Source organism: Malurus melanocephalus, unplaced genomic scaffold (genome assembly GCF_030028575.1).
Source record: "Malurus melanocephalus ecotype Western Australia unplaced genomic scaffold, MMel_1.1 scaffold_9, whole genome shotgun sequence".
Taxonomy (NCBI): domain Eukaryota; kingdom Metazoa; phylum Chordata; class Aves; order Passeriformes; family Maluridae; genus Malurus; species Malurus melanocephalus.
The window spans coordinates 5870935-5892504 of NW_026623241.1; the positions used below are offsets into that span (position 1 = coordinate 5870935).

General features: G+C 42.3%; 1 protein-coding gene across 1 annotated transcript; it reads left to right on the plus strand.

The window, feature by feature from the left end:
• Window positions 1-4: 4 nt before the first annotated feature.
• Window positions 5-10214, plus strand: SARAF (store-operated calcium entry associated regulatory factor). Its single transcript, XM_057376601.1, has 6 exons — window positions 5-135; window positions 787-962; window positions 2177-2567; window positions 5545-5653; window positions 7137-7255; window positions 7771-10214. Exons 1-6 carry the CDS (start codon window positions 42-44, stop codon window positions 7794-7796), a joined length of 915 nt encoding a protein of 304 aa, XP_057232584.1. The 5' UTR covers window positions 5-41; the 3' UTR covers window positions 7797-10214.
• Window positions 10215-21570: the final 11356 nt, after the last annotated feature.

Below are 21570 nucleotides of genomic sequence, written 5' to 3' on the forward strand. Positions count from 1 at the left end.
GCCCCTTCCGCCGCGAGCGGCCGCCCCCGGGGTGAACGGTGATGGGTGACGGCGCTGCTATGGCGGCTTCTACCTTGTGTGTACTTCTCCTGCTCTGCGCCGCCGCGCGACCCGCTCTGGGCTGGGACCGACCAGGTGAGACCGCGGGGATAAGGGGGTTCCTTGCGGCCCGCTGCCCCTCCCGGCGCGTTGGCGGCTCCTTGCGGCCCGGCACTGCGCAGTGCTGCCGGTTTAGCGGCGGCCGGCACGGGGCAAGAAGGGGTTGTTCCTGGTTCAGYGGCAGGAAGACGTTTGGGGTTGGGCTCCCTCTATATTGGCTTGTGTCGCAGCACTGATCCCGCACTGCGGTCAGTGGTCGTTGTCYGTTGGCGAGGAATAGCCCAGAGTCGCCTCGGAAGGAAATGGGGAACTGCCGTGTTCCTCTCKGCGCGTCTGATGCTTTCTAGAGCTCCGTGTGCTAAAGGTGCAGGTTACATTTCGGCCTCCCTATAGCCAGGCTTTTCCTGAGAGGAGGCCCTTGTGGCCAAGAGGAGTGCACCTGCACAAGCGCTGACAGGCAGTAGGAAGAATTTTTTCACACGAAGGATGATTAAACATTGAAATAGGCTGTTCAGGAAGGTGATGGAGTCACCGTCCGTAGAGGTGTTTTAGGGAAGACTGGACGTGGCACTCAGTGCCGTGGTCTCGTTGGTATGGTGGGGTTCAGTCATCGCGGTTGGACTCGGTGATCACAAAGGGCTTTTCCAGCCTAATGGATTCTGTGATTCCTTTTGCTGCCTGTTTCAGGGAAGGTTCTGCTGCGGGATGTTCAGGCGCTCACTCTCCACAGAGGGCAATACACCACATCCAGGCGAACAGCTGCGGTCCCTCAGCTGCAGTGCACAGGAGGCTCTGCCGGGTGTTCCCGTGTCCCTGAGGTTGTTCAGTGTTACAACAAAGGATGGGATGGCTATGATGTACAGGTAACTGYTTTAAACTTGTTAAACTGTTGATGAAATCATCTTYCCCCAAGATCATAAGTTCTGAAGGAGCAAAGAGAATTGAGCTATGTTGTCAGTTCAGGTGCTTTTTGTTAGATAATGTCTGACAACTAAAACTTAACCTAAATACTTTTAGGTTTGGATTTTCCAGAACTATTACAGGTATTTGTTTGAAATATAACAAGCCATGACAGTTGGTTTTAAATAAAATGGCCCTCGAGTTTATAAAATAAAACACTTGCAAACTCCAGAGGATACTCTTGAATTGTTATTGCTGTGTGGATTTSCATTTTTTATTAGTATGAATAGGGCTACTAAATGTTTCTTTCACTTCAGCTGTACCRTTTAAAAACTAAATTTCAGACTAGCCTGACTTTCTCTTGCACTCTAGGATGTGAGTATTAGTCAATAAGTAGTCACGACCCTGTTTTGTTAGCTATTACMAAGGCTCCTGTCCATGGATAACCAGGAATTAAGGCTGAAAGTAATTGTTAAAACTGATACAGTATTGTGAAAGRACAATCAAATATGAATTGACAGTTGGTGTTGCTGCCCTGAATTATTAATTTAGAGACTACTACTTTTTTATTTCCTCTCCAAAATACATATCACATGCTGTTAGAAATCTCCATGTTTGGGTACCTCAAGGAAATGTGAGGCCGCAAATCCGTGTATATTCAACCAGAGAATCCACAATAAAATTGTTAAGTGTTGTGTATGGATGCCTGGTGATGTCTGTTTCAGATTCTTTTGATTTCTGCACAGACACAAATAGAATAGGGTGCACTAGATTTCAGGCTCACATGTTGTGTTTTTGTAGCTGCTATTGGRTTTGCACAGGACAGGCATTTATTAAGTAGTTGCTACATAGAATATAGCACATTTTTATAAGTATTGCTTTATCTGAAGAAGGGATATTKGAAAAACCTGTTCAGTCAAGAAAAACCAAATTTTCCAGAGTTTCAACTCTTCAGTGTTCTAAAAGATAAGGGTTTTTTTTAAGTTTCAAGATTTAAAATTAAGCATCAAATTCCTACTCCATTTCAAAATAGGAGCGCATGGAAATCTCTTACCTTATGCACCTTAGATGATTTGTTAACAATTACAGCTTTATTTCAGGGTATGTTTGGGGAAGCTGACAGGTGTTTTCATCTTTGGGGCAGTATGGTTTACTTTGTATTGTGCTTGTTTTTTAGTGGCAGTGCAAAGCAGACTTGGAAAATGCCTACCGTTTTGGAAAAATAGAAGTGAGCTGTGAAGGCTACGATTACCCAGATGACCCTTACATCCTAAGAGGCTCCTGTAGTTTGCTGTTCAGGCTGGAGCTKACTGAGGAAGGTGAAAGAAGAGTGAAAAACTCCGGAAGCTTTGGCTCTAGCTATTACCAGTCAAGGAAAGATTATTCTGATTCTGGTTCTGGAGCAATTGTTGTAATTGTTCTTGTCATTCTTGCTTTTGGAGCATACAAGTTCTTTCTCGGCAACCAGCAGTCTCAGCAAAGTTCTGGGGACAGTGGTGGATTCTCTCRGCCCTTCTGGCAGAGCCAGCAGGCACCTCCTCCTCCTGGCTTCAAGTCCACCTTCACAGGTAGGCCTCTGAGACATTTACAGTATTCAAAAAAGCAAGCAGAATTGTCCTGTTCAGTCTTCGGTAAGGGGAGGTGGGATAGGGTTAAAACAACAGCATTTGCAGCTGACTGCTGAATTGGCTGCAGAGCAGCTTTGCATTYTGTTCTTTGTTCAAAAAAGGAAATAAGGGCTTGGTTTTCAGGCTTTCAGGGCAGGCTGCCCTTTGAACCTTTGGAAAGCCATCTCCCCATGCTCTGCAAGCRTTCTTTTCATCACCTGCAAAATAGCAGGATTGTGACAGGGAGAATAATTGTCATAGGTAATCTGGAAGAGAGGATGGTCTTACACAGCCAGAAACAAGCCCATGCCAAAGGAGCACTTTGAAACGTTACAGAATGGTCTTTCAGCCCTGATGTCATTCAAAAAGCAGTTGATGGAGTTGAGTATCATGTACCAGTCCTTTGCTTAACAGGTGCTTCAGTGTAGTCCTAGCTGCTGAAAGATTCAGTTCCCAGAGCAGAGAACACTGTCTTTGGACTGTCATTAGCCGTACAGCATCTGAATCCCATGTGGGGCCTTTCATCTGAAATTGAAAATTATAAAAGCAGTGACAAGGCTGCTGCTAGGAAAAGAGGCAGTTTTTCTTTTCCCAGGAAACTTATGTCACTTAATAAATGGTCGTCAGTAGGCAGTCAGAGTGTCTAAGGAAAATAAACATTACTCATCTGGTGTTTGACCCGCTCATTTAACCACCTGAATATGCAAAAACTGCTCACAGCACTGGAATGAACTTAAATTACAGTTTCCCAAGTTACATAATGTCTTTTTCCTTTTTTTGTTTTCTTTTTTTGAAAAATAGAGAAGGGATTTTTTCAAGAAAATCTACAGCAGGGATTAAGTTCACTTAATCAAAAGTGTATTTTTTAATAATACTTATTAATACTTTCTCCAAGTTTTGCTCAAGCAGCTTGGCCAACAGAGGGTGCAGTGTAATTCTTTGGGATACCCTTGGGCAGGGCGTGCACAGCAGAAACTTTCAGCTGTACCTGCACAAGAAAATTAAAGGGAATCTGCTTCTGTATTACTGTTGGCTTTGCAGATTGGTTTGCATGTAGCTATTTCAGACAGTCTGTGGTGGGTGAGCCTCAGTGGCCACGTGTGGGAATGGCACTGGCTKTATTGTGGTGGTCAACAGGAGCTCTGTCACACTGGGCACAGGTGAAACTGAAGAGTTACTTCAATCTTTTTCTGTCCAGGTCCCTGTCAGTTAAATGCCCTAATGCATTTTTCATTGCAGGACTCTGAAATCTAGGAATGGTAGGGCCTTGAGAATGTTTTCCTGATGATTGCTGAAAATTGACATGCTTAAAATACACATTGGGGGCCATATAATGCTTAACTCGTGACATTTTTAGTTAGGCATCTCAATGATTTCTCATTAGATTTCAGACCAAGTAAGAAGGAAAACTTCTAAAAYGTGGAGCCAGATTAAAAATACGAAATGTTAATATTTCATGCATTTAGTGTCTGCCTTACATTGTGGTAGCAGAGCAGAAGCACATCTGAATGTGTATTAGTCTTTGGAAATCTGGACAGTAATAAAAGGCAATGTTGTTCACATATTGCTGTTAATATTTAATTTGCCTCATTTTAAATCCCTGTAGCATGCAGAATGTGTCCTGTGGAACTTGTTTAGCTAGACTATCTYAATTAAATTCTGCTTTCTCTCTGTTAGTGGTTTGACATGATTCTTAATGTTTACTCTAGACATTTCTACAAAAAATTACTCAATTTCCTGAGTCAGTGTTCAGTCATGGTGCTTTTGAACAAATGAGTTGGTTCATCTCTGATTAACACTGGTTTTGTGGCAAATTAAGTATTTTTTGTTGTTGTTGTTCCAAAGCAGTATAATTTAATGGTTTGTCATCCTAATGGGAGTTTATCTTTCTCCCCACACATTCAGAAAGAAATTCAATGTCAAATCCAGGGTAGACTGAAACTGATTATTTCATTACTGTTTTGTCTTCTATGACTTTAAACAACCCATACCAGTTTGAAGATAAACCAGGCCCTCTGTACTTTTTACCTATGTCGTCTCTGGCCCGCTTGTTCAAGTGGGCATTTTTCAGGGAGACTCTAATGTTACCTTTAGTCATTTTTATACTTCCTTATGTGCTAAACCTGTGGTTGAGCTTATTCTTGCATCCATGATTTTTGCTAGACCAGGAAATCATTCTACTTTGTATTTTCTCTTTTTATTTCTAACTGGGAGACATTCATTCTGACTCAGAACCTCATGTTACACAGGTCACATGTAAAAAAAAATTGTGACTCTCCTTCCCCACAATGTACTTGATATGCTTGCAGTTTTGTCAAGGTATTTGTCAAGCTTGGCGACTCATACATAATAAAAACCTTGCAATGTGATTGCAGTTAGCTTGTCTTTCGATAACAAGTGCCAGACTAGGATTACCAGGAACAATACCAGTAATGTTAGTGCCACACTGAGCCTCAGTGACTCAAATTGTGCAGCTGTGCTCAGTGAGATTAGGAGCTGTGTGTCTTTGTGGTTTGCTCACTGCACGGTGTTACCTATTTGATTTGTGTTCCTGAATCTGCTTCTGGCCTGCTCTGTGACCTTCAGCAGATTATTCTTTCTTGATTTCCTTTTCTATTTTTAATCTAACTTGTCTCYTTATAGTAATCAGCAGGCAGGGACTCTTTCTATGTTTTACAAATGTCAGGGCTGTGAGATGAAGTGGAAGCAGATTTTTAGCATAAAACTCTTTACTGTAGTGTTCATTTATGTGGGGTGTTCCTGCTTTCTGAAATGTGAGGCCTCTCAAGTTAAGCTTGGTCAAGAATCTACTGAAATCAGGAACAGTTTGTTGTTTAATTTTCCATTATCTTTAACAGGAGAGAGAATCTGGTTGCAACAGCTGGCCTGAGGATTAGGCTGCTACTAACTGATGCTTCCTATTTTCATTTTGTTTAAGATGACAACAGCTTTGGAACTCATTCCCAGCATGGAACCAGTGCAAGAGCCGGATTTTGGACTGGATTAGGAACAGGAGGCTTGCTAGGCTACTTGGCAGGCAGTTACAGGTAAAATATTCATCCTAATAGATTTTAAGTATTTAAACTTTCAGGGGCGGTGTCATATACTATATTAACATTGTTTCTAAGTTTTGAGGCCTGTGTCATTCAAGCTATAAAGTCTTACTACTAGAAGATTTTTTTAGCACCTGTCTCCAGGACATTTCAAACGTGTTTCTGAGGAAGAATTGGAAAGACTGAGGTGCTTCATTCTGCTTCCTCTGACCTGGCATGGTGGTCTGCAAATTTRAATTGTTTAATTTATCTGCAGAATGCCTTAGAACACGATAGTCATATTAAGCATATAACAATCTGTAGATGGGTCTCTTGTATCAGTGTAATCTTCCCTGAAGTTAATCTGGATGGCCATATTTGCTCAAGACTTTTAGACATTTGAAGTGCATAATTTTTAGATTCAGTGTAAAGAGAGCAATTGCTGCCAATTTAGGCTTTGCATGAGAAAATATGTGATTCCTGCAGGAATCTTCAGAGCCTAAGCAGTTTTCACTATTTATCAAATTACTTGCATGTGTATCGAGTCTATTCCCGTAGTAATGTAACAGATTAGATAGTAAGATAATATAGACAGRAGTGTGCTAAGTATCTTCATTATAAAGTTGTGAGCTGTTTTTAATAATAGAAGCCTTATATTAACTCTGCTGAGAATTTTTCAAAGATACAATGTGTTAAAGTTTTTATTGACCTGGTAATTCTTAAGTCTTAAATATATGACTCTTGTATTGAGRCATTATGTAGTATCTACATACAGGTTAGTTCCTTGATTTCTGTACAGACCCCCATTTCAGTAGCCACATGTTATTGTTCAGGATTAAAGATCTAATTGAGTAAATCCAAATACATGAGCACGCTTCCTAACTTGGGCTTCTTTTTGTTTAAAACAGTCTTTGGTCCACTATTATTTAAGTTGTTTTTTTAGGCTTTTGAAATTATGTGCCTCAAAATGCTGGTGCCAGGAAGCATGAGAGAGCTATTTGTAAATTTCAACAGCAGGAAATTCCATATCCATGGAAGCAAGCAATTTTAAGTCAGTGAGTCAAAGATCAYGATATGTTAGTGTTACTGATACAACCTTTTCAAAATAGTTAGCAGAAGGATGCTTTCTCKTGCTAAACATGGCTGGGATGCAGGTGATGCCAAAATGTATTTCAACTTCAGATTTCAAACTTCTTTCTTATCTGATAGAATCTAAAGTCAAAATTTCAGAAGGAAAAAAAAATTCTCATTTGCAATTGTTAGAATTACTTATTCTGAAGAATGAAGCTTAATTTCCTTTTGAAAGTTCATGGATTATGATATCACAGCACTGGATATCCTTACTGTCAGCATGTTAAATACACTAAATAGGAATGTTTCCAGCTTTTAAATAACTGCTTATGGTTTTCCCTTGGAGGTACAGTTCTTGTTTGGAATGGTATCTTCATTTTTCCTAAAGTTACTAATGAAACCTTCCTTCTACTCTGTTTCATGCCAGAGGGCAGCCACATTCCCCATATCACAGTATGTGGACAGATCCTACAGCTGCACCTCCTATGAATAGGCACTCAAGGAATTTCACAGGAGGCAGCAGTTCAGGAACAAGAACTGCATCTGGTAAGGCAAAGCACCTTCTAATTTCCTGAAGCTCAAGAAACTTTGACTTACCRAAAACATGCAGATGTTAGTTGAGATTCAATGGGTATCCTTGTTTTATTTTACCAGTTGGTGTAGATGGGCATGTAACGATGTCCCTTACTTCCATTCCCTRTGGAAGCAGAGGTACACTGTGGGACATGAAATTCCTCACAGGCCTAAGGTGRGCATGGCACCACCAGCATTGGGCTTGTCTTCACTGGCAAAGTGCATTAGTTTAAGGCTTTCACTTCTGATATGCACTGTGCATGCCCTTCTCTAGCAAACATGCACGAACATGTTCTCTGGAGGATGCAGATTGTCTAATCTGTAAGAACAGAATAGTTTCCAAGCCAGTCAGCCCACAGTTGCTTGCTGCTCTAGTTCATGTGAATATGTTTACCTCATCTCCCTTGGCACCTTTAGCATTTTTAGAGCTAGGATTCAGTGGAAAGGCTTTGGTGAAGCTGACTTTTTTTTTTTATTTTTTTTTTCAGGCTTTGGGGGCACAAAACGAAGATGAAATCCTTGGCATTATTACATCGGAGTGATTGAACTAAATCTTGTTGTTTACTTCTTTTAGTGATAGTATACTTCAGAAGTAGATATGAGGTATGAAGGACTAGGCAAAGAATTCCTCATTTTCTCTGTGGACTCTCACAGGTGTTTGGGGTATCACAGATGCTGGAACATCCACTCTTTCAAATCAGCAGCTTCTCATACAGGAGAAGCTCATCCAAGTTAAGAAAAACGTTGTTACAGTGACCGTGTATCTGTCTGTTCTTGAGGGATTATGGCAATGATAGCCTTACCAGATTTTCGAAGCATGTAGCTTACTACTCMTGTTCTGGGCTTAATTTTATTTGATCCAGAATTTCTGGTATTTTTTTCCTCTTTCCTGGTAGTCCAGCATCTACGTGATACATAAGAAGCGATGTTCTTTGAAGCTACTTTTGTTTGTCTTGCAGAACAAAAGTAACTTTACTGTGAACTTTACTGTAAGTGCARTCAGCTGCTCAGATAAGTGTTGGAGTTCTTCGTCAGTGGACAAGAGAAAACTGTATATAAGGAGACTAACATTAATATGTTTGTATCTGTGCTGTGTGACTGTTGGGAGCTAAAATATACAGATTCATGGATTCTCCATGTTTTAGAGCTTATCCAAGGTGACTGTGCAAACCTGGGCAATTTTGTGTATAACTTATGTGGTAAATTAATAAGTAACCTGGAAATTTGGACCTTTTTCTGGAAGACTGAGGTAAGTTAAATTTAGATGACTACACACATTTTGCCTGCATTGAGGCCACAGACTTTCCTTTTAATGATGGATGTTGACAATGCTATGAAAACTTGTGATGTGAATGGTCTGTCCTGCTAGATGACCTGTCCAGGGCACAGTAAACCAAAGGTGCTCATTGCAGAAGGGAAGGGAATGTTCTTAATGCAAAGGTGGTAGAATCTCTAGGACACAGCAGGCCTTGATGGTAAGCAAAGAAAGGAAGTTGAGTATCTAACGGGATGTAAACTTTCCCAAATGTGCTTTTTAAAAATGAAGTGCTGTCAAAGAGTGAGAAGCAAAAAGGCCTTGCTTTGTTCTGTGATGATATTTTGGGGTCTCTGTGCAGTGTCATACAGTTTTTGGATGACTTACTGTCTCCTGGGAGAGGCATTGCTGAATAAAAAGCAGAGAAATTTGTCAGGGTTGTGGGGAGAGGGCAAGAGTGAAAAATGGGTTGCTTGATCACCAGCTCTTCTCCAGAGCCCATCCTAACAGAGTGTAGAAGTGTGTGTGTGTGTCTGTGCACAGCTTGTGTATGCTGGCAGCAGCCAGAGAAGCGTTATCTTTCAGCCTTGTGGAAATACTGTGTCTGGGAATTSATATCAACTATTGCAGCAAAAGCAAAGCACTGTTCAGCTGATACACTTTGTATCTTCACAAGGATATTCAGTACCTCTGGTTAGGAAAGTGACTTCTGCATGACTCACTGAAAAGCAACTATGTCCATTCAGGAGTACGGAAGGAATTAGCTCGTATGGTAACACCCAAGTTCTCTGTATGGCTTAAGCAACCAAAAGAGAGAAAACCAAAAAAGAGAAGAAAAAAAGCCAGTAACAATGACAAAAAAAATACAAGCGAACCAAACCAGCAAAACTCAGAAATCTTTTTGAAATTGACAGAAAAAGTGCTTAATAAAAAAGTGCTTGTRCTAAAAAGTGTTATTTTGAAAGTATCAAATGAAATTGATAACTTGAGGGTAAAATGGTATTTTGCTTCTCAGAGCTGCCTAAGGCTTGGAGGAAAACAACTGTATTAACAGCCTGCACTATGAACCTAAAAAGGGAAATGGCAAAGCCCTTACTGATAGCCTACTAGAAAGCTCTACATTTTTTGAGAAGTCTATGGTAAATCTCATATCTTTACAACAAAGTGTAGCAAAATAATATATTTTAAATACGGAGTTTTTACTTCTAAGTATATTCAGGCTAAACTTGTCACAGTCAATATTTGCTTTACCAACTAATTGCATAACGATGAAACTAGATTTTTTTCTAATTGGGTAATTTGAAGACAAAGTTTGCTCTCACATTACAATGTTCGATGAAACGTTTTGGACGATGTTTTAATTTGTATTTATATATTTGTAGTTTTTGCCTGAAATGTGATTTAATACATAAATCTGATGAATTGCCATAGTTTCTGGATCTGTAGGATGTTTTTGCTCTTCCTTTTCATAAAGGCGTGAAATAAGTGAATAAGGAGTACTTTTGTCTTTAAATCACTATCTTGAGGACTGCAGGSATGGCATTGTCTTTTCTCAGAGTTGTCTGTCTCATCATCTACTTCCTGGGTTGTGTAATACCATCCTTTACCCYCAGATGCAGAATGGTTAAGCTGTGTGTTGTTTCAATGAAATAAAACAAAACAAAACAATACTGGAAATAGAGTTACTGTATTGATTACATTTTCAATTACAAAATACTRAACCCTATATGGAATTGAATGCTTTCTTGTAAACCAAGATTTGGATCTGAGTCTGCAGAAAAGCTCTATTATGTCAGCAAGTTCCTGGTTTTGCAAGGTGTTGAGCTGAACCTTTCGAAAGAATTTATGATCACTGCTGCTGTTCCTGGTTGTGCACAGAGCAGAGCCCTACACAGGGGCAGCCCAAGCTGACATGTTGGCTTCTTACATGGAAGACATATCACTGATAAACAGGGATGTGGTCTACACAGAGTTCAGCATCTTTGCTGTCAGTGTTTCTTTGATTAAATGTTGCTGATGCTTCTGACTGAGAAGAGCTTGTGAAAGGCAGCTTAGAGCTCATACTTGWGAGAGACCTTGAGCTTCCTTCCTGAACATCAGATCTGGTAGGTCCCGGTCTCGCTTCTGCTCCTGGGCAGGGTATTGGTGGYATCTTCACAGCAACTTCATAGTTGCAAGGCATATGTAAATGCTGAAACTTTTAAATGCTGCTGAAGAGAGTTGCAATTCTACTTGGCACCTGGGACCAGAACTGCACGTACTCTGACAAAGCTTGCATCTTCACACAAAGCTAAAACTCATTACAGAAACGAAACTCCTGGTTTTACAGCTGACTTCCCCTGAAGCATGTGATGAAAGGAAAAAAAAGATGCACAGAGATAAGCTTTCTCTGTGCTGCTCTGTCTTGTGACTCAGCTGCCAGGTCAGATCTTGGCTAGTTGTGCAGACTGTCATGCTGTGCACCTTGCTTTTTTCCCTGGGTGCCATGTGTGTGTTTGCCTTAGCACCAAGGCAAGACAGTAGGTGGTTGGTTTTAAAAATAAATTTTTTCCATGATCATCACTTTACATCGCTAAGTTCCAAAAGGGGAATTAAACCAGGTGGCACAATTTCCAGCATTAGGAGTTGTAGCACAGAGAAATTACTGAAGTAAAGTAGAAAGCAATGCCTACCAGCACAGCTGTCTAAAAGCTGAAAATTCAGCATTTGCATGCAGTGTTGTCCACTTAGCACCAATTACAAATGTTGTATTTTTTCTTCCTTACTAAAGCAAATTAGTATCCTTAATGTTTTCAGAGTACCTATCAACCAGTGATTGTGGCAGAGAAATAGCCTAGCTGCCTAAGGTATGTGAGCAAATGCACAAAAATGTTTAAAAAATCTCATAGCAGTGCAACCTGTGCCAACAGCATGCTGTTATCTCATGTTGTGTCTAATGAAACATAATGTCAGGTCCCTTGTTCTCCTTCCATACCTATTGGGGCAGCTCAGGCTTGAGTGCTGTGTGGGAGAGGCACCTTATCACTCGGTGTGTTTTGCTGAAACCTTCCTCTGTAGCCAGTTCTTTTGCTTCCTTGATATTGTGTGTAACTGCAGTAGCCTTCCTTTTCTGACACCTTGTTCTCTATTGCAGCTGTGAGTTGCCAGTGCTAATGAAAATAATCWGCAGACTCCCTTTATGTGGCCTGTATATCTTATCTCCCACTGTATTCCATCTTGGTAGTTCCCTCCATTCCTGCTGCAGGTCAATGTTTCTTCAGCAAGGAAGGGACAAGCAGCTGTAAAAAGTGCATTGACCTGGGAATGGATGGAGTAGATGCTAATGAAGTCAAGGGAGCCAGCTGTCAGGCTGTGAATTGACCTTTGTGGGCAGTGTGGCTGTGGAAAGACCTTTCTTTAGATTTCTGACGGAGAAACATTTTTGTCAAAGTTACAGTATGGCAGCTGGGGAACTGGCAGCAAGAAGACCTGAAAACATCCTCTCCATCCAAACTTTGAAACAACTAAGACTTGTATAACCAGGAAGCTGGCCTATGATGTGCTAGCTCAGCCTCTCCACAGTCATGCCACTGCAAATCCTGTGGGTAGATGTATGTTTAAAGATACCAGGTGTTTCTGAAAATGCCTCATTGCTAGTGCCAAGCAGAAGAAAAKTGAGTTGGTCCTGCATCCGTGTTTCTTTCCTGCTGCAATGTGACTTGAACAGAGAGGGYCAAACATGGAAAGAGCAGTAAGCAACTATGACAAAGGGGAGCAAGTTTACATCTGCATTAGACAAAGCCAGGCTTGCARGTGAAGTCTGTGTCCCAGTGTGTCCTGCCTGCTCACTTTTCTCACACAATAGCAGAAAATATTAGGCAGCKGTAATAGATATTGTATCAGGATTATTTTACTGGGTTTAAAAGTTTATCCTGCATCCCTAAATTTAGGTCCTACAAACAATTACCAGTAATATGTATAGGCACCTTTTGCACTGAGGGCCATCTGAGCCATACCACATTTCAGATTTCAAACTACCCACTGTGAAATGTGGAGGAGACAAATCACTGCCTGCTTTAAGACCAGATTCTCTGAAGTGCTGCACAGGAAACTTTTCCTTGTTTACTGCATTTGCCTTGACTTCCCTGGAACCAAGATTCGTGCAGTCTTTGCTGTGCAACTTTATTTAGATATCATTGTGCAGGATTCTCTGAGACTTAGCCTTGAGATCATGGCCCTGACATCATTGCCTCTGTCAGAAGGYGATAAGCCTTCTTCTGTTTGCCTCCTGTGTCCTTGTAATCAGCATGTGGGGATGTCTTTATCAAGGCAGCACTGGTATTACCAGCAATTCAAAATACCTTTTGCTGCTGCTGCTTGATGGGAGTTATTCATCYTCCAGTCAGCTCCTGTGGTCATTTGCATATCATTTAACAGCTGTAAACATACCACATCTGCTTTAATGGACAGACAGCAAAAAGAAAAAGAAAAGAAAAAAAACTGCAGTGAATGTAGATAAAATGTTGAGTTGGAACAATTTTGCRGAGCTAACCTTCATGCTAGGATTACTTTATCAAGATTCTTCTCCAGGAGCTGGGTGAGTAGGTTATTGATGTGGATTTAAATCATGCCATCAGTATTTCTTGCACCACAAGAATGGAAGACTTAGAACTGTAACAGATTTGGTGTTCAGCAAAGTCAGACCTGTTTGGGACTCTTTGCAGTTCGATACACAGCTACCAAAGTATTGGTAGCAGTAAAAAGTGAGGTTAGATCAGCGCAGAAATTCACGTGGTTTGCAGCATAGACAGAAACAAACTGATCTGTGCTGTTTTGAAAGCAAGATAAAAACAAGCTCCAGTCAGGCTGAAACAGCTCAAGAAGTTGTTCCTGTCTTTGCTTTGAGCCAGAAGATCCTRTTCAGCACAAATTGTCATCTGCTGCTGACAACCACTGCCAGCACTGAAGTCCCTCTTTCCCTTATGTACGCAAACCCTGTGTCCTCATCCCAACTGTTGGAAAATCAGCTAGGCACCCTGGGTCATAGTGCAGTGTAATTCTGAATTGGCAGGCTTGGGTGGTTAATTCTACATGAACAGGTGGAAGGATTTATTTCCTTTTTAACAAGGAGCTGGCAGTTGGGCTGTAGCTAAGGGAATGTGTTTAGAGCTGAAACAGTGCAAATGTAAGRGATGAGAGGAAGACCACACTTAAGTAATCCAGTTTTAACTAAGATACTAATCCATTCCTTTAGCCTGACTGATGCAGCTGCTAAAGAAAAGTGAGGGTTTGGGCAGATGCTGACTTTTAAATTGCAAAGCTGCTTTGGACATAACTGAGAAACAGAACATTCTGCAGCTGCTGAGAGAGAAACACAGCATGAACCATCCTCCAAGGGCATTCAGCCTGAGAGGAGGAGGGGAGAACAGGAAGTCCCACACAGAAACCAGTGAGTGTTTCTAGCCTGAACCTGCTACYGAGGCATCTGTTCCCCTCCAGTCTTTGTTTGCTTAAGCACCTGAGAGGCCTCATGGAACCACGAGTGCTACCACTTAGCTTCAGCTTGGCAGACACCCAAGGCAAGAGGCTATGGGTGAGGGAAGATTGTATTTGATGACCTTTGGACRGCATGTCAGGAGAGGCCCAGGAAGACAGCTGAGCTGCAGGAATGTTTCATGCCCTGGAATGACAAATAAATCAAGGGTATGGAACAGTCAGCAGCAGAGACCTTTAGGAAAGGGATGTAGAATGTTCTGGCAGAGCCCGTGGGCACACTGGAGAGTGTTCTTGTACACTGTGGCTGCAACAGGCTGGAGGAGCTGCATCCCATGGTGTGCATGTGGTTTGTGAATACTGTAYTGATTCAGCTGCGGGATCAGTGCTGGCCATTCTCTTGCTCTCCTCCCAAATRCASGGTCTAACCATGTATCTTCACAATCTTGTCAGCTCAGAGCTCAGGTCACCTTGAAACACAGGCAATCTGGTTTATGAAAYTTTGTACCACAGCATATTTTAGAGGTCAAAACTAAAGATGAGAGGGAAAGGATTGGGTGATTTTACATAAAAGCAGTACATCAGTGATGAAGCCATTACATGACTTCTGGCTGAAAAACCCCTAGAACTTGAATTCCAGAAGCAGAAGATGTTAATGGGGTACAGGGTGGGCAGACTTTCCTCCAAGGCAGGATGACAGCTCTTACATCATTATCCTAGGATCTACTTATCCTAGGCACAGCCTCCTAGCATGGAAAGGTGATGTTGACTGAAAATCACTTTGCCCAGTACAATTTACTGAAATTCTGCAGACAGCACCACTGAAATTGATCTAGAGCTTTTGCTTGTGTAAGGGGAAGAAGAACACAGATATTTTGCATTCCTGTTCCCATATATATATTCTTGGCAAAAAATTTAAATGTAGATCAAGCTTCATAATGAGGTTATGATAGTTGACCYCCCCTTATTCAGCATTTCTGTTAGACTGGTGACTTCAATAAGCAGTTGCAGTCACAATCAGACATCTTCACACTTTGCAGACAAGACTGCTAAACAAGTGCTTATTTTCCAAAGTGCCAGACGAGGGCRGGTAATATGACTTGTCTTCCAGGAAAGTTTCTGTATGAAACATTAATGTTAATATTTGGATGTTTTCTTATCTCAGTAAGAGGCCAGATTTCCCACTGAAGTCAGGAGATGGCACAGTCATCACAACTATGACATTTTTACTGAGCATCCTAAATAAACAAAAAGCCAATTATTAAATACTTTATTTGTGTTTCAGAAGATGGAGCTCTGTGTTATATTACAGCATGTACTATATTACAGTGTTCACATATCAACTAAATCTACAGCTCTTAAGACAGATCTTAATATCTCATAGATCTGAAATATCRGAGTACATTTCCACCTGAGACAGGGAATCTACTTTTGTAAGCCATGCAAGAACTGTAGGGAGAAKAAAYAACTTTTATTAGCATGAAACAGAGCTTGCATTTTGCTTTTTCTTCACTATGCTTTTTCAGCTTATTTTTCCTTAACTGAAGCCCACTGAGTTCAGATGTCAACAGGATCTGTCCCAGAGAAGGCCTCCAAACTGTCAAGGATATGGTTAACAGGACTGATGATTTTCCTATCCTGCAGCAATGCCTCAGCAACCCAGCCCAGACTGGGAGAGGAAAGGGATGGATCACCATTTCATCCCCAGTAAGACACAGACCCCTTCCTGCAGGTCCCCAGACAAAAGACCAGGGGCARGGATCATTCTGCAAGGATGGATGGGAGGTGGGTTTTCTGGTTCCTTTCTTATCTTGTGAGCAGAGGTTTATTAGCTTAAGATGAACTGCAGACATACATGGAAGAGAAGAGTGAGAAGGGAGACATTAATAATGGGGTTTTGATGCTTWCCCATGTGTCAAAGGTGAGGGGCAGCTGTTAATGACAGCTTTTGTTTTGTTTGCTAGGTTTTTTTTCTGCCTTCCTGTCAAGAAAAAAAAATGAGAACAATAGAAAAGTTATTTTCTCTGCACAGAGCACCGCATTTTTCATATTTAAMGGAAATGCTAAGCCTAGTTTAAACCTCTCTTGAAACTGTTGCAACCCCATAACTTGCCCTGAGAACAGAAGGGTGAGAAACACCCTTGGGTGCTTTGTTTGGATCAATAAGTGGGCATCCTGCCTGGTGTAGCTTTCCTAGCATGGAAAGCCAACAGCATGGCTAAGTGCTGAGCATTTGAAAAAGCCCGTACAATTCCATGGGAGTGCACAGAGAGTGTGCTCGGGAAAATGCTCATACACTTCACTGATTCTTAGGGATTATTTCAGGCTACTGAAACGATSTTTCTGTTGACTGAACAATTACTGGAGGCAAAGTGGAAAGGTTTATATGTTTATTTAGGCAATGTTTTGAACTTTTCYCCTTAGAACAGTTGCACTGGTGCAAACAGCAAAAGTTGGAGAGCTGGGCTGGAGTGAATGCTGGAAGTTTTTTAGTCTCTTTTTAGTCTTATCGCATGATTTAAAGTACCCTCCCCTTGCTACTATGCAGTCTTGAACCCCTTTTCCAGTCCCTGGTGCTGGAAAGGTACAGCTCTTCCAGAGAGTAAAACTCAGGTTAAATATTGCCTGGTTRTCAGAGGGCGAGCTGGTGCTTGCAACAGGTAGGAGAACAGGCAGTGGCTGCTCTTTCGGGAAAGACAGGGCTAAGACTCAGTGGAGGAGGAAACAGAGGAATGAAGGGCTCAGTTAAAGCAGGGGTGAACATCCCAAATGGGTTTGGCTGAGTGACACTTCCAAGGCAGAGGGCATAGGAAGCCTGGTGAGAAGCAGGAGCAAGAGGACTGTGGCTTAAAAGCAGCGGTGTTTAGGACAGTTAGGCAGAATCTCTGAACCTGAAGTGAATAAGACAGACTCTTCCCAGCAGGACTTATTGAAAGCGGTCATGCAGCATGGAATTTGACTTGCTGGGAGCAAAGGGGAAACCAAGGGACAGGCCAGTGGTCAGAACAGCTGAGCCCCGTCACACAACCACATGTTCCTTCTAAAGGGGGTCTTCCTCCTCCCTTGCTCTTTCTCTCTCCCTACAATTTTACAATACATCTTCTCTCCTCCCCACATAATCCCTGTTGTCAATYAGCCAGTGCCAAAGAGCAGAGGGCTGTTTCTTCAGAAACAGTTGCTCATCCAGGGAACTGTTGTCAAACACCAGGCACACCATTCCCTATCCTGCCATCACCCAAGACAAAATATCCACAGCTCCAAATCCAGTTACACCAGTGCTCTYAAATGAGAAAGGCTTTTAAAAACAGTTTTATGAGTTGTTGCAGCTGCATGTCTCTTTAGGCTGTGTCACTGTAATTCCAGGCACAACATTACCCTCCCCTTCCAAACAGTTACTCAGACAACTTTAGTTTTAGAAGCCAGGAATTGCTGCAGAGGATTAGATGGTGTGTGCTTAGCCCTGACACTCAGCTGCACAGCTTTCAGCTGCAAACTTGAGAGAATRTTTTTCCCAGCACTCGGTACCTCCTGTGTCTCCCTTCCATGGACTGAAATCATGTGGAACCATCCACATAAATAGGAACTGCGTAAAGCCTGATGGCAAAAAATTAACTGTTCAGAGCATTTTGAAACAAACAGGACTTGACAGGATGTGTTTTGTGCCAGGTTCATGCTYTGAGTCAGATGGCTGTGGTGGATTAGGTCCGGCAGTGGCAGTCTGAATGCTGGGTTTACTGCTTGGTAAAATCACAGCCACAGCAGCTGGAAACAGTCATATGTTAGAAGCCTAAAGATGTTTTGAAAAGGYTGTGTTAAAATAGGCACAAATATTAAGCCCAATTGCTTGTGGAGAAATACCCTGTGAGTATAAAAAGTAACTTTCAGTAAATACCATTTTGAAGAGTCTTAGCCTCATTTGTGTGTGATATTTTGTACTATATGAAATGATGACTTTGCCAAAGTTTGCCCCTTCACAGTATTGACTCCATCCAAGAAGGCAGCAAAACCATAATAAATGCAATCTATTTTGTGTGCTTTTCTGAAAAAGCAAAGGGTGAGTAGYTAAGTGTGGATAACCTTCTGTAAATTCATATTCCCTCAAACTGACCCCTATTACACCCATTTCTAGGCAGAAGTGAGAACATGGTGTTTCTGCTGACCTTGTAAGGTACAACCAACCAGTGCTACTCACCAACAAGGAGCTTTTAAGGTAGTTTTAGTATGTGTTTTTCTACTGATCCTGTTCACCTCACAGATGTGGAAACCTTCATGCTGGAAGGAGGGAGGAGGTGCCACAGTGAAATGGCTATGAGTCAGAGAATTTTAYTGACTCTTTAAAAAAAAATTATTAGATTCCTCTCATCATGAGACCTGTGTCTACTGAGAGCTGTAGAACAAGCTTGTTCAAAAGGATTAAGGCCAGAATTTCTGAGATGTAAGTGATGCCGCATAGAGCTTGAAATTTTGGCCCATTCTGATCTTCAAACATGACACCTTGCAAGTAGCAAAAGTGGCAAAACAAAACAAATTGAGACCTTTTTAAACCCAGACAGCAATGCTTTTTCTCCACTAGCACCAAAAGAGATTCCTCTCAGAGCACAACACTGCAAAGTGTATATATGGTGTGCRGCTCTGAATAGTGTTAGTACTGTTAAAGCAAGTGCTTGTAGGATCTATTCTGGACAGGGAAGCAATTAATATTTAATTTTTTWGAACACTGGAACTATAAACACATTTTTACAACATGAACATAGACAGTTATGGCACATTGGCATACATGCAGGGTACAAAAGTTAAGAAATCTGGTCAGACTGGTTTCTGAAAGGTGAAAGAGATCTCTATTGAAGTGATAAACATTAAAATACTATTAAGATAACATTAATAGTGGTGCTTTCAGAGAAGCCTAAGCAATCTGGTCACTAGAAAAAAAAAATGAGGAAAACCAGATGGTGCAAAAAAACCTGCTTCCAGACAATGAACCTAAAAGGTCACTTATGTCAAATCTAGTTGTGAAATTATACACAAAGGAAAGAACCAAAGTTCCCTTAGGAACTTCAAGTAATCTAAAATGCTTTAACAATTCTAAATACAGTGCCTTTATTTTTATAACAGATGGATGTTAATATTGAAGTATGCTTTCTATTAGCAATGCAGTTTCAGCTCCCTGCTCTCCAGCTGATGCAGGATGGAAACAATCCATCTGAGTGTTAATGTCAAGTTTCTTGTTTTGGCAGAAGTTTTTATTTATGATTGCATTCTTTGCAGACATTACAGGCTTTGATGTGGAACTTTACTTTCATGGTACATATTCACTGCAGGACTATCTACATTCAAGCTGCTTGAAAGCATCCCAACCACGAAATAATTGGTGTAGCCACTTCCGTGTGCTGCTAAGGTTTCTTGGGGTGCACATGTGGGATTTTTTTGGAAAGCATTGGAGAACTAACCGTGCTTGACTGCTGGCATATCTTACAAGGGGTGTAACTTGGGTTTTAACCTATAAATCTGATGAGGCAGCCCTAGAGTTTAGGGGGTTTGTGAACGGCTCTGACTTGACTTAGAGCTCAAAAGGAGATTTTCACCAGGGAATGCATCTTTTGCGTTTGCCTGGCGTAAGGAAAGTGTTGAGCAAAGAGSTGTCTGCAAATAAGGCAAGCTCTGCAGGAAGAGGAGTAGGCAATGTCAATGTCAAAACTACTTSGAGAAGTTGGACTAAAGCTGGGTTAGATTTTTTTGGAGCCAAGTAGTCTGAGCCAGTAGCATCCATGTATTTTGGAAAGGCAAAGCTTTGATGTGAGTCTGTCCCCCGATGCGTTCAAGTTTCCCTGGCAGAGTAGCTGCTCAGAGCTGTAGCCTGTRTTAATACCAGAGCATGGCTGTCATCCAAGCACCCTGCTCCAAACTATGTCCATCCTGAGAGCAGAAGAAGGGAAGACACATGGATGTGGTGCCTAGGCAAGGGACCTTGGGTTAAGGTTTTAGGGCARCCTCTCTCAAATCCATAMTATATAAAAATATATATAAATTCATCATACAATATACGTGTATTACAGAGTTTCTCTTGTGAATGATGAAAATGACAGGCAGGCATATATGGAGCTGGAGAAAGGAGCTTGCCCTTGGAAACAGAAATAACTAAGTAGAAGTAGGGCCAGTTGGCAAGATTGGYCAGCACACACCTCTGCTGTCCAGGCCAGGAAAGCTGTTACTAACAGAGCGGGGATACATTTTAGATTCTCAGTTTAAATGTCTAACAAAGTATCTTGATGCTCCTTCAACAATTCCTGATGTAGTTTGCACTCACCCATTGWTTTTGAACAAACAACCCATTTGAAAAAAACCCATTTGGTTTCCCCAGAAACGTTTTTGCTTTGCCAGCCGGGGTGGCTGGCCCTGTCTTTGCACCCACTGCCAGGAGATGCAGCACAGCTCACTTTGAAGCTGGCCAGATAACACAGAGAGAGGGGTTTTTGCAGCCTCCTGGTGATGTCAGCTCAATAGGAACTTGGCTTCTGCTGAAAGTTTTGAGATTTATAGATCAGCTCGACCTGAGGAATTTCAGGGCCAAGGAAACTTTTCAGATAACCACGTTGAAGAGCCTTGTGAGTGCCCAAGAGAAGAAAGAACCACTGAGAAATTTGGATTTCTCATTTAGTATTGGGATTGGCAGACAGCAGGACTAGATGCTATTCTTGAGCTCTCTGTTGCAGCTGGTGAGTGCATGGCTGGGCTCCGCAAAACCAACTTTTTTGGGTTTTCCCCAGTTTTGGAAGAATAAGGAAAAATGATGGAGGTTTTGAGTCCTGTGATTGCATGAGGCACTTTATGTTTTGAGAGCAATTTGAGTAGTTTAGCGACCTGGACCATTGGAGCAGAGTGAATCAAAGAATCAGTTAGGTTGGGAAAGACCTCTGGGGCCATTGAATCCAACCTTTGACCAAACACCACCATGTCAGCTAGACCATGGCAGTAACTGCCACATCGTCTTTCCTTAAGCACCTCGCTGGGCAGGCCATTCCAATGTCTAACCACTCTTCCTGTGACTCATATCCAACCTAAGCTTCCCCTGGTGCAGCTTAAGACTGTCCTCACTAGTTGCCTGTGCGAAGAGACCGACCCCCACCTCACCCCAATCTCCTTYCAGGTGCTTGCAGAGTGATAAGGTCACCCGAGCCCCTCCTTTTCACCAGGCCAAGCACACGCAGTTCCCTCAGCTGCTCCTCACTAGACYTGCGCTCCAAACCCTTCACCAGCTCCTCTTCCCTTCTCTGGATTCGCCTCGGGTGGGCACCGCCTCAGAGCCGGAGTTATCATCCCTGAACGGGACAAAGGAGCACACGGCAGCGGGGCCGGGCACGGACAAACCCCGCGGCCGCCACCTCTACCCCCGGGCACGAACCCTCTCCTCGGGCGGGCGCCCCTTCCCCCTCGCACGCCACCCGCCCGAGCCCCCTCCGCCGCCGGGTGACCCCGCTGGGCCCGGCCCCTCCTGCCGGGGGCGGGCGGGGCGGCGCCGCCGCTGCGCGCTGTGTGCTGGAATGCGGGGGCGCCTCCGCCCGCC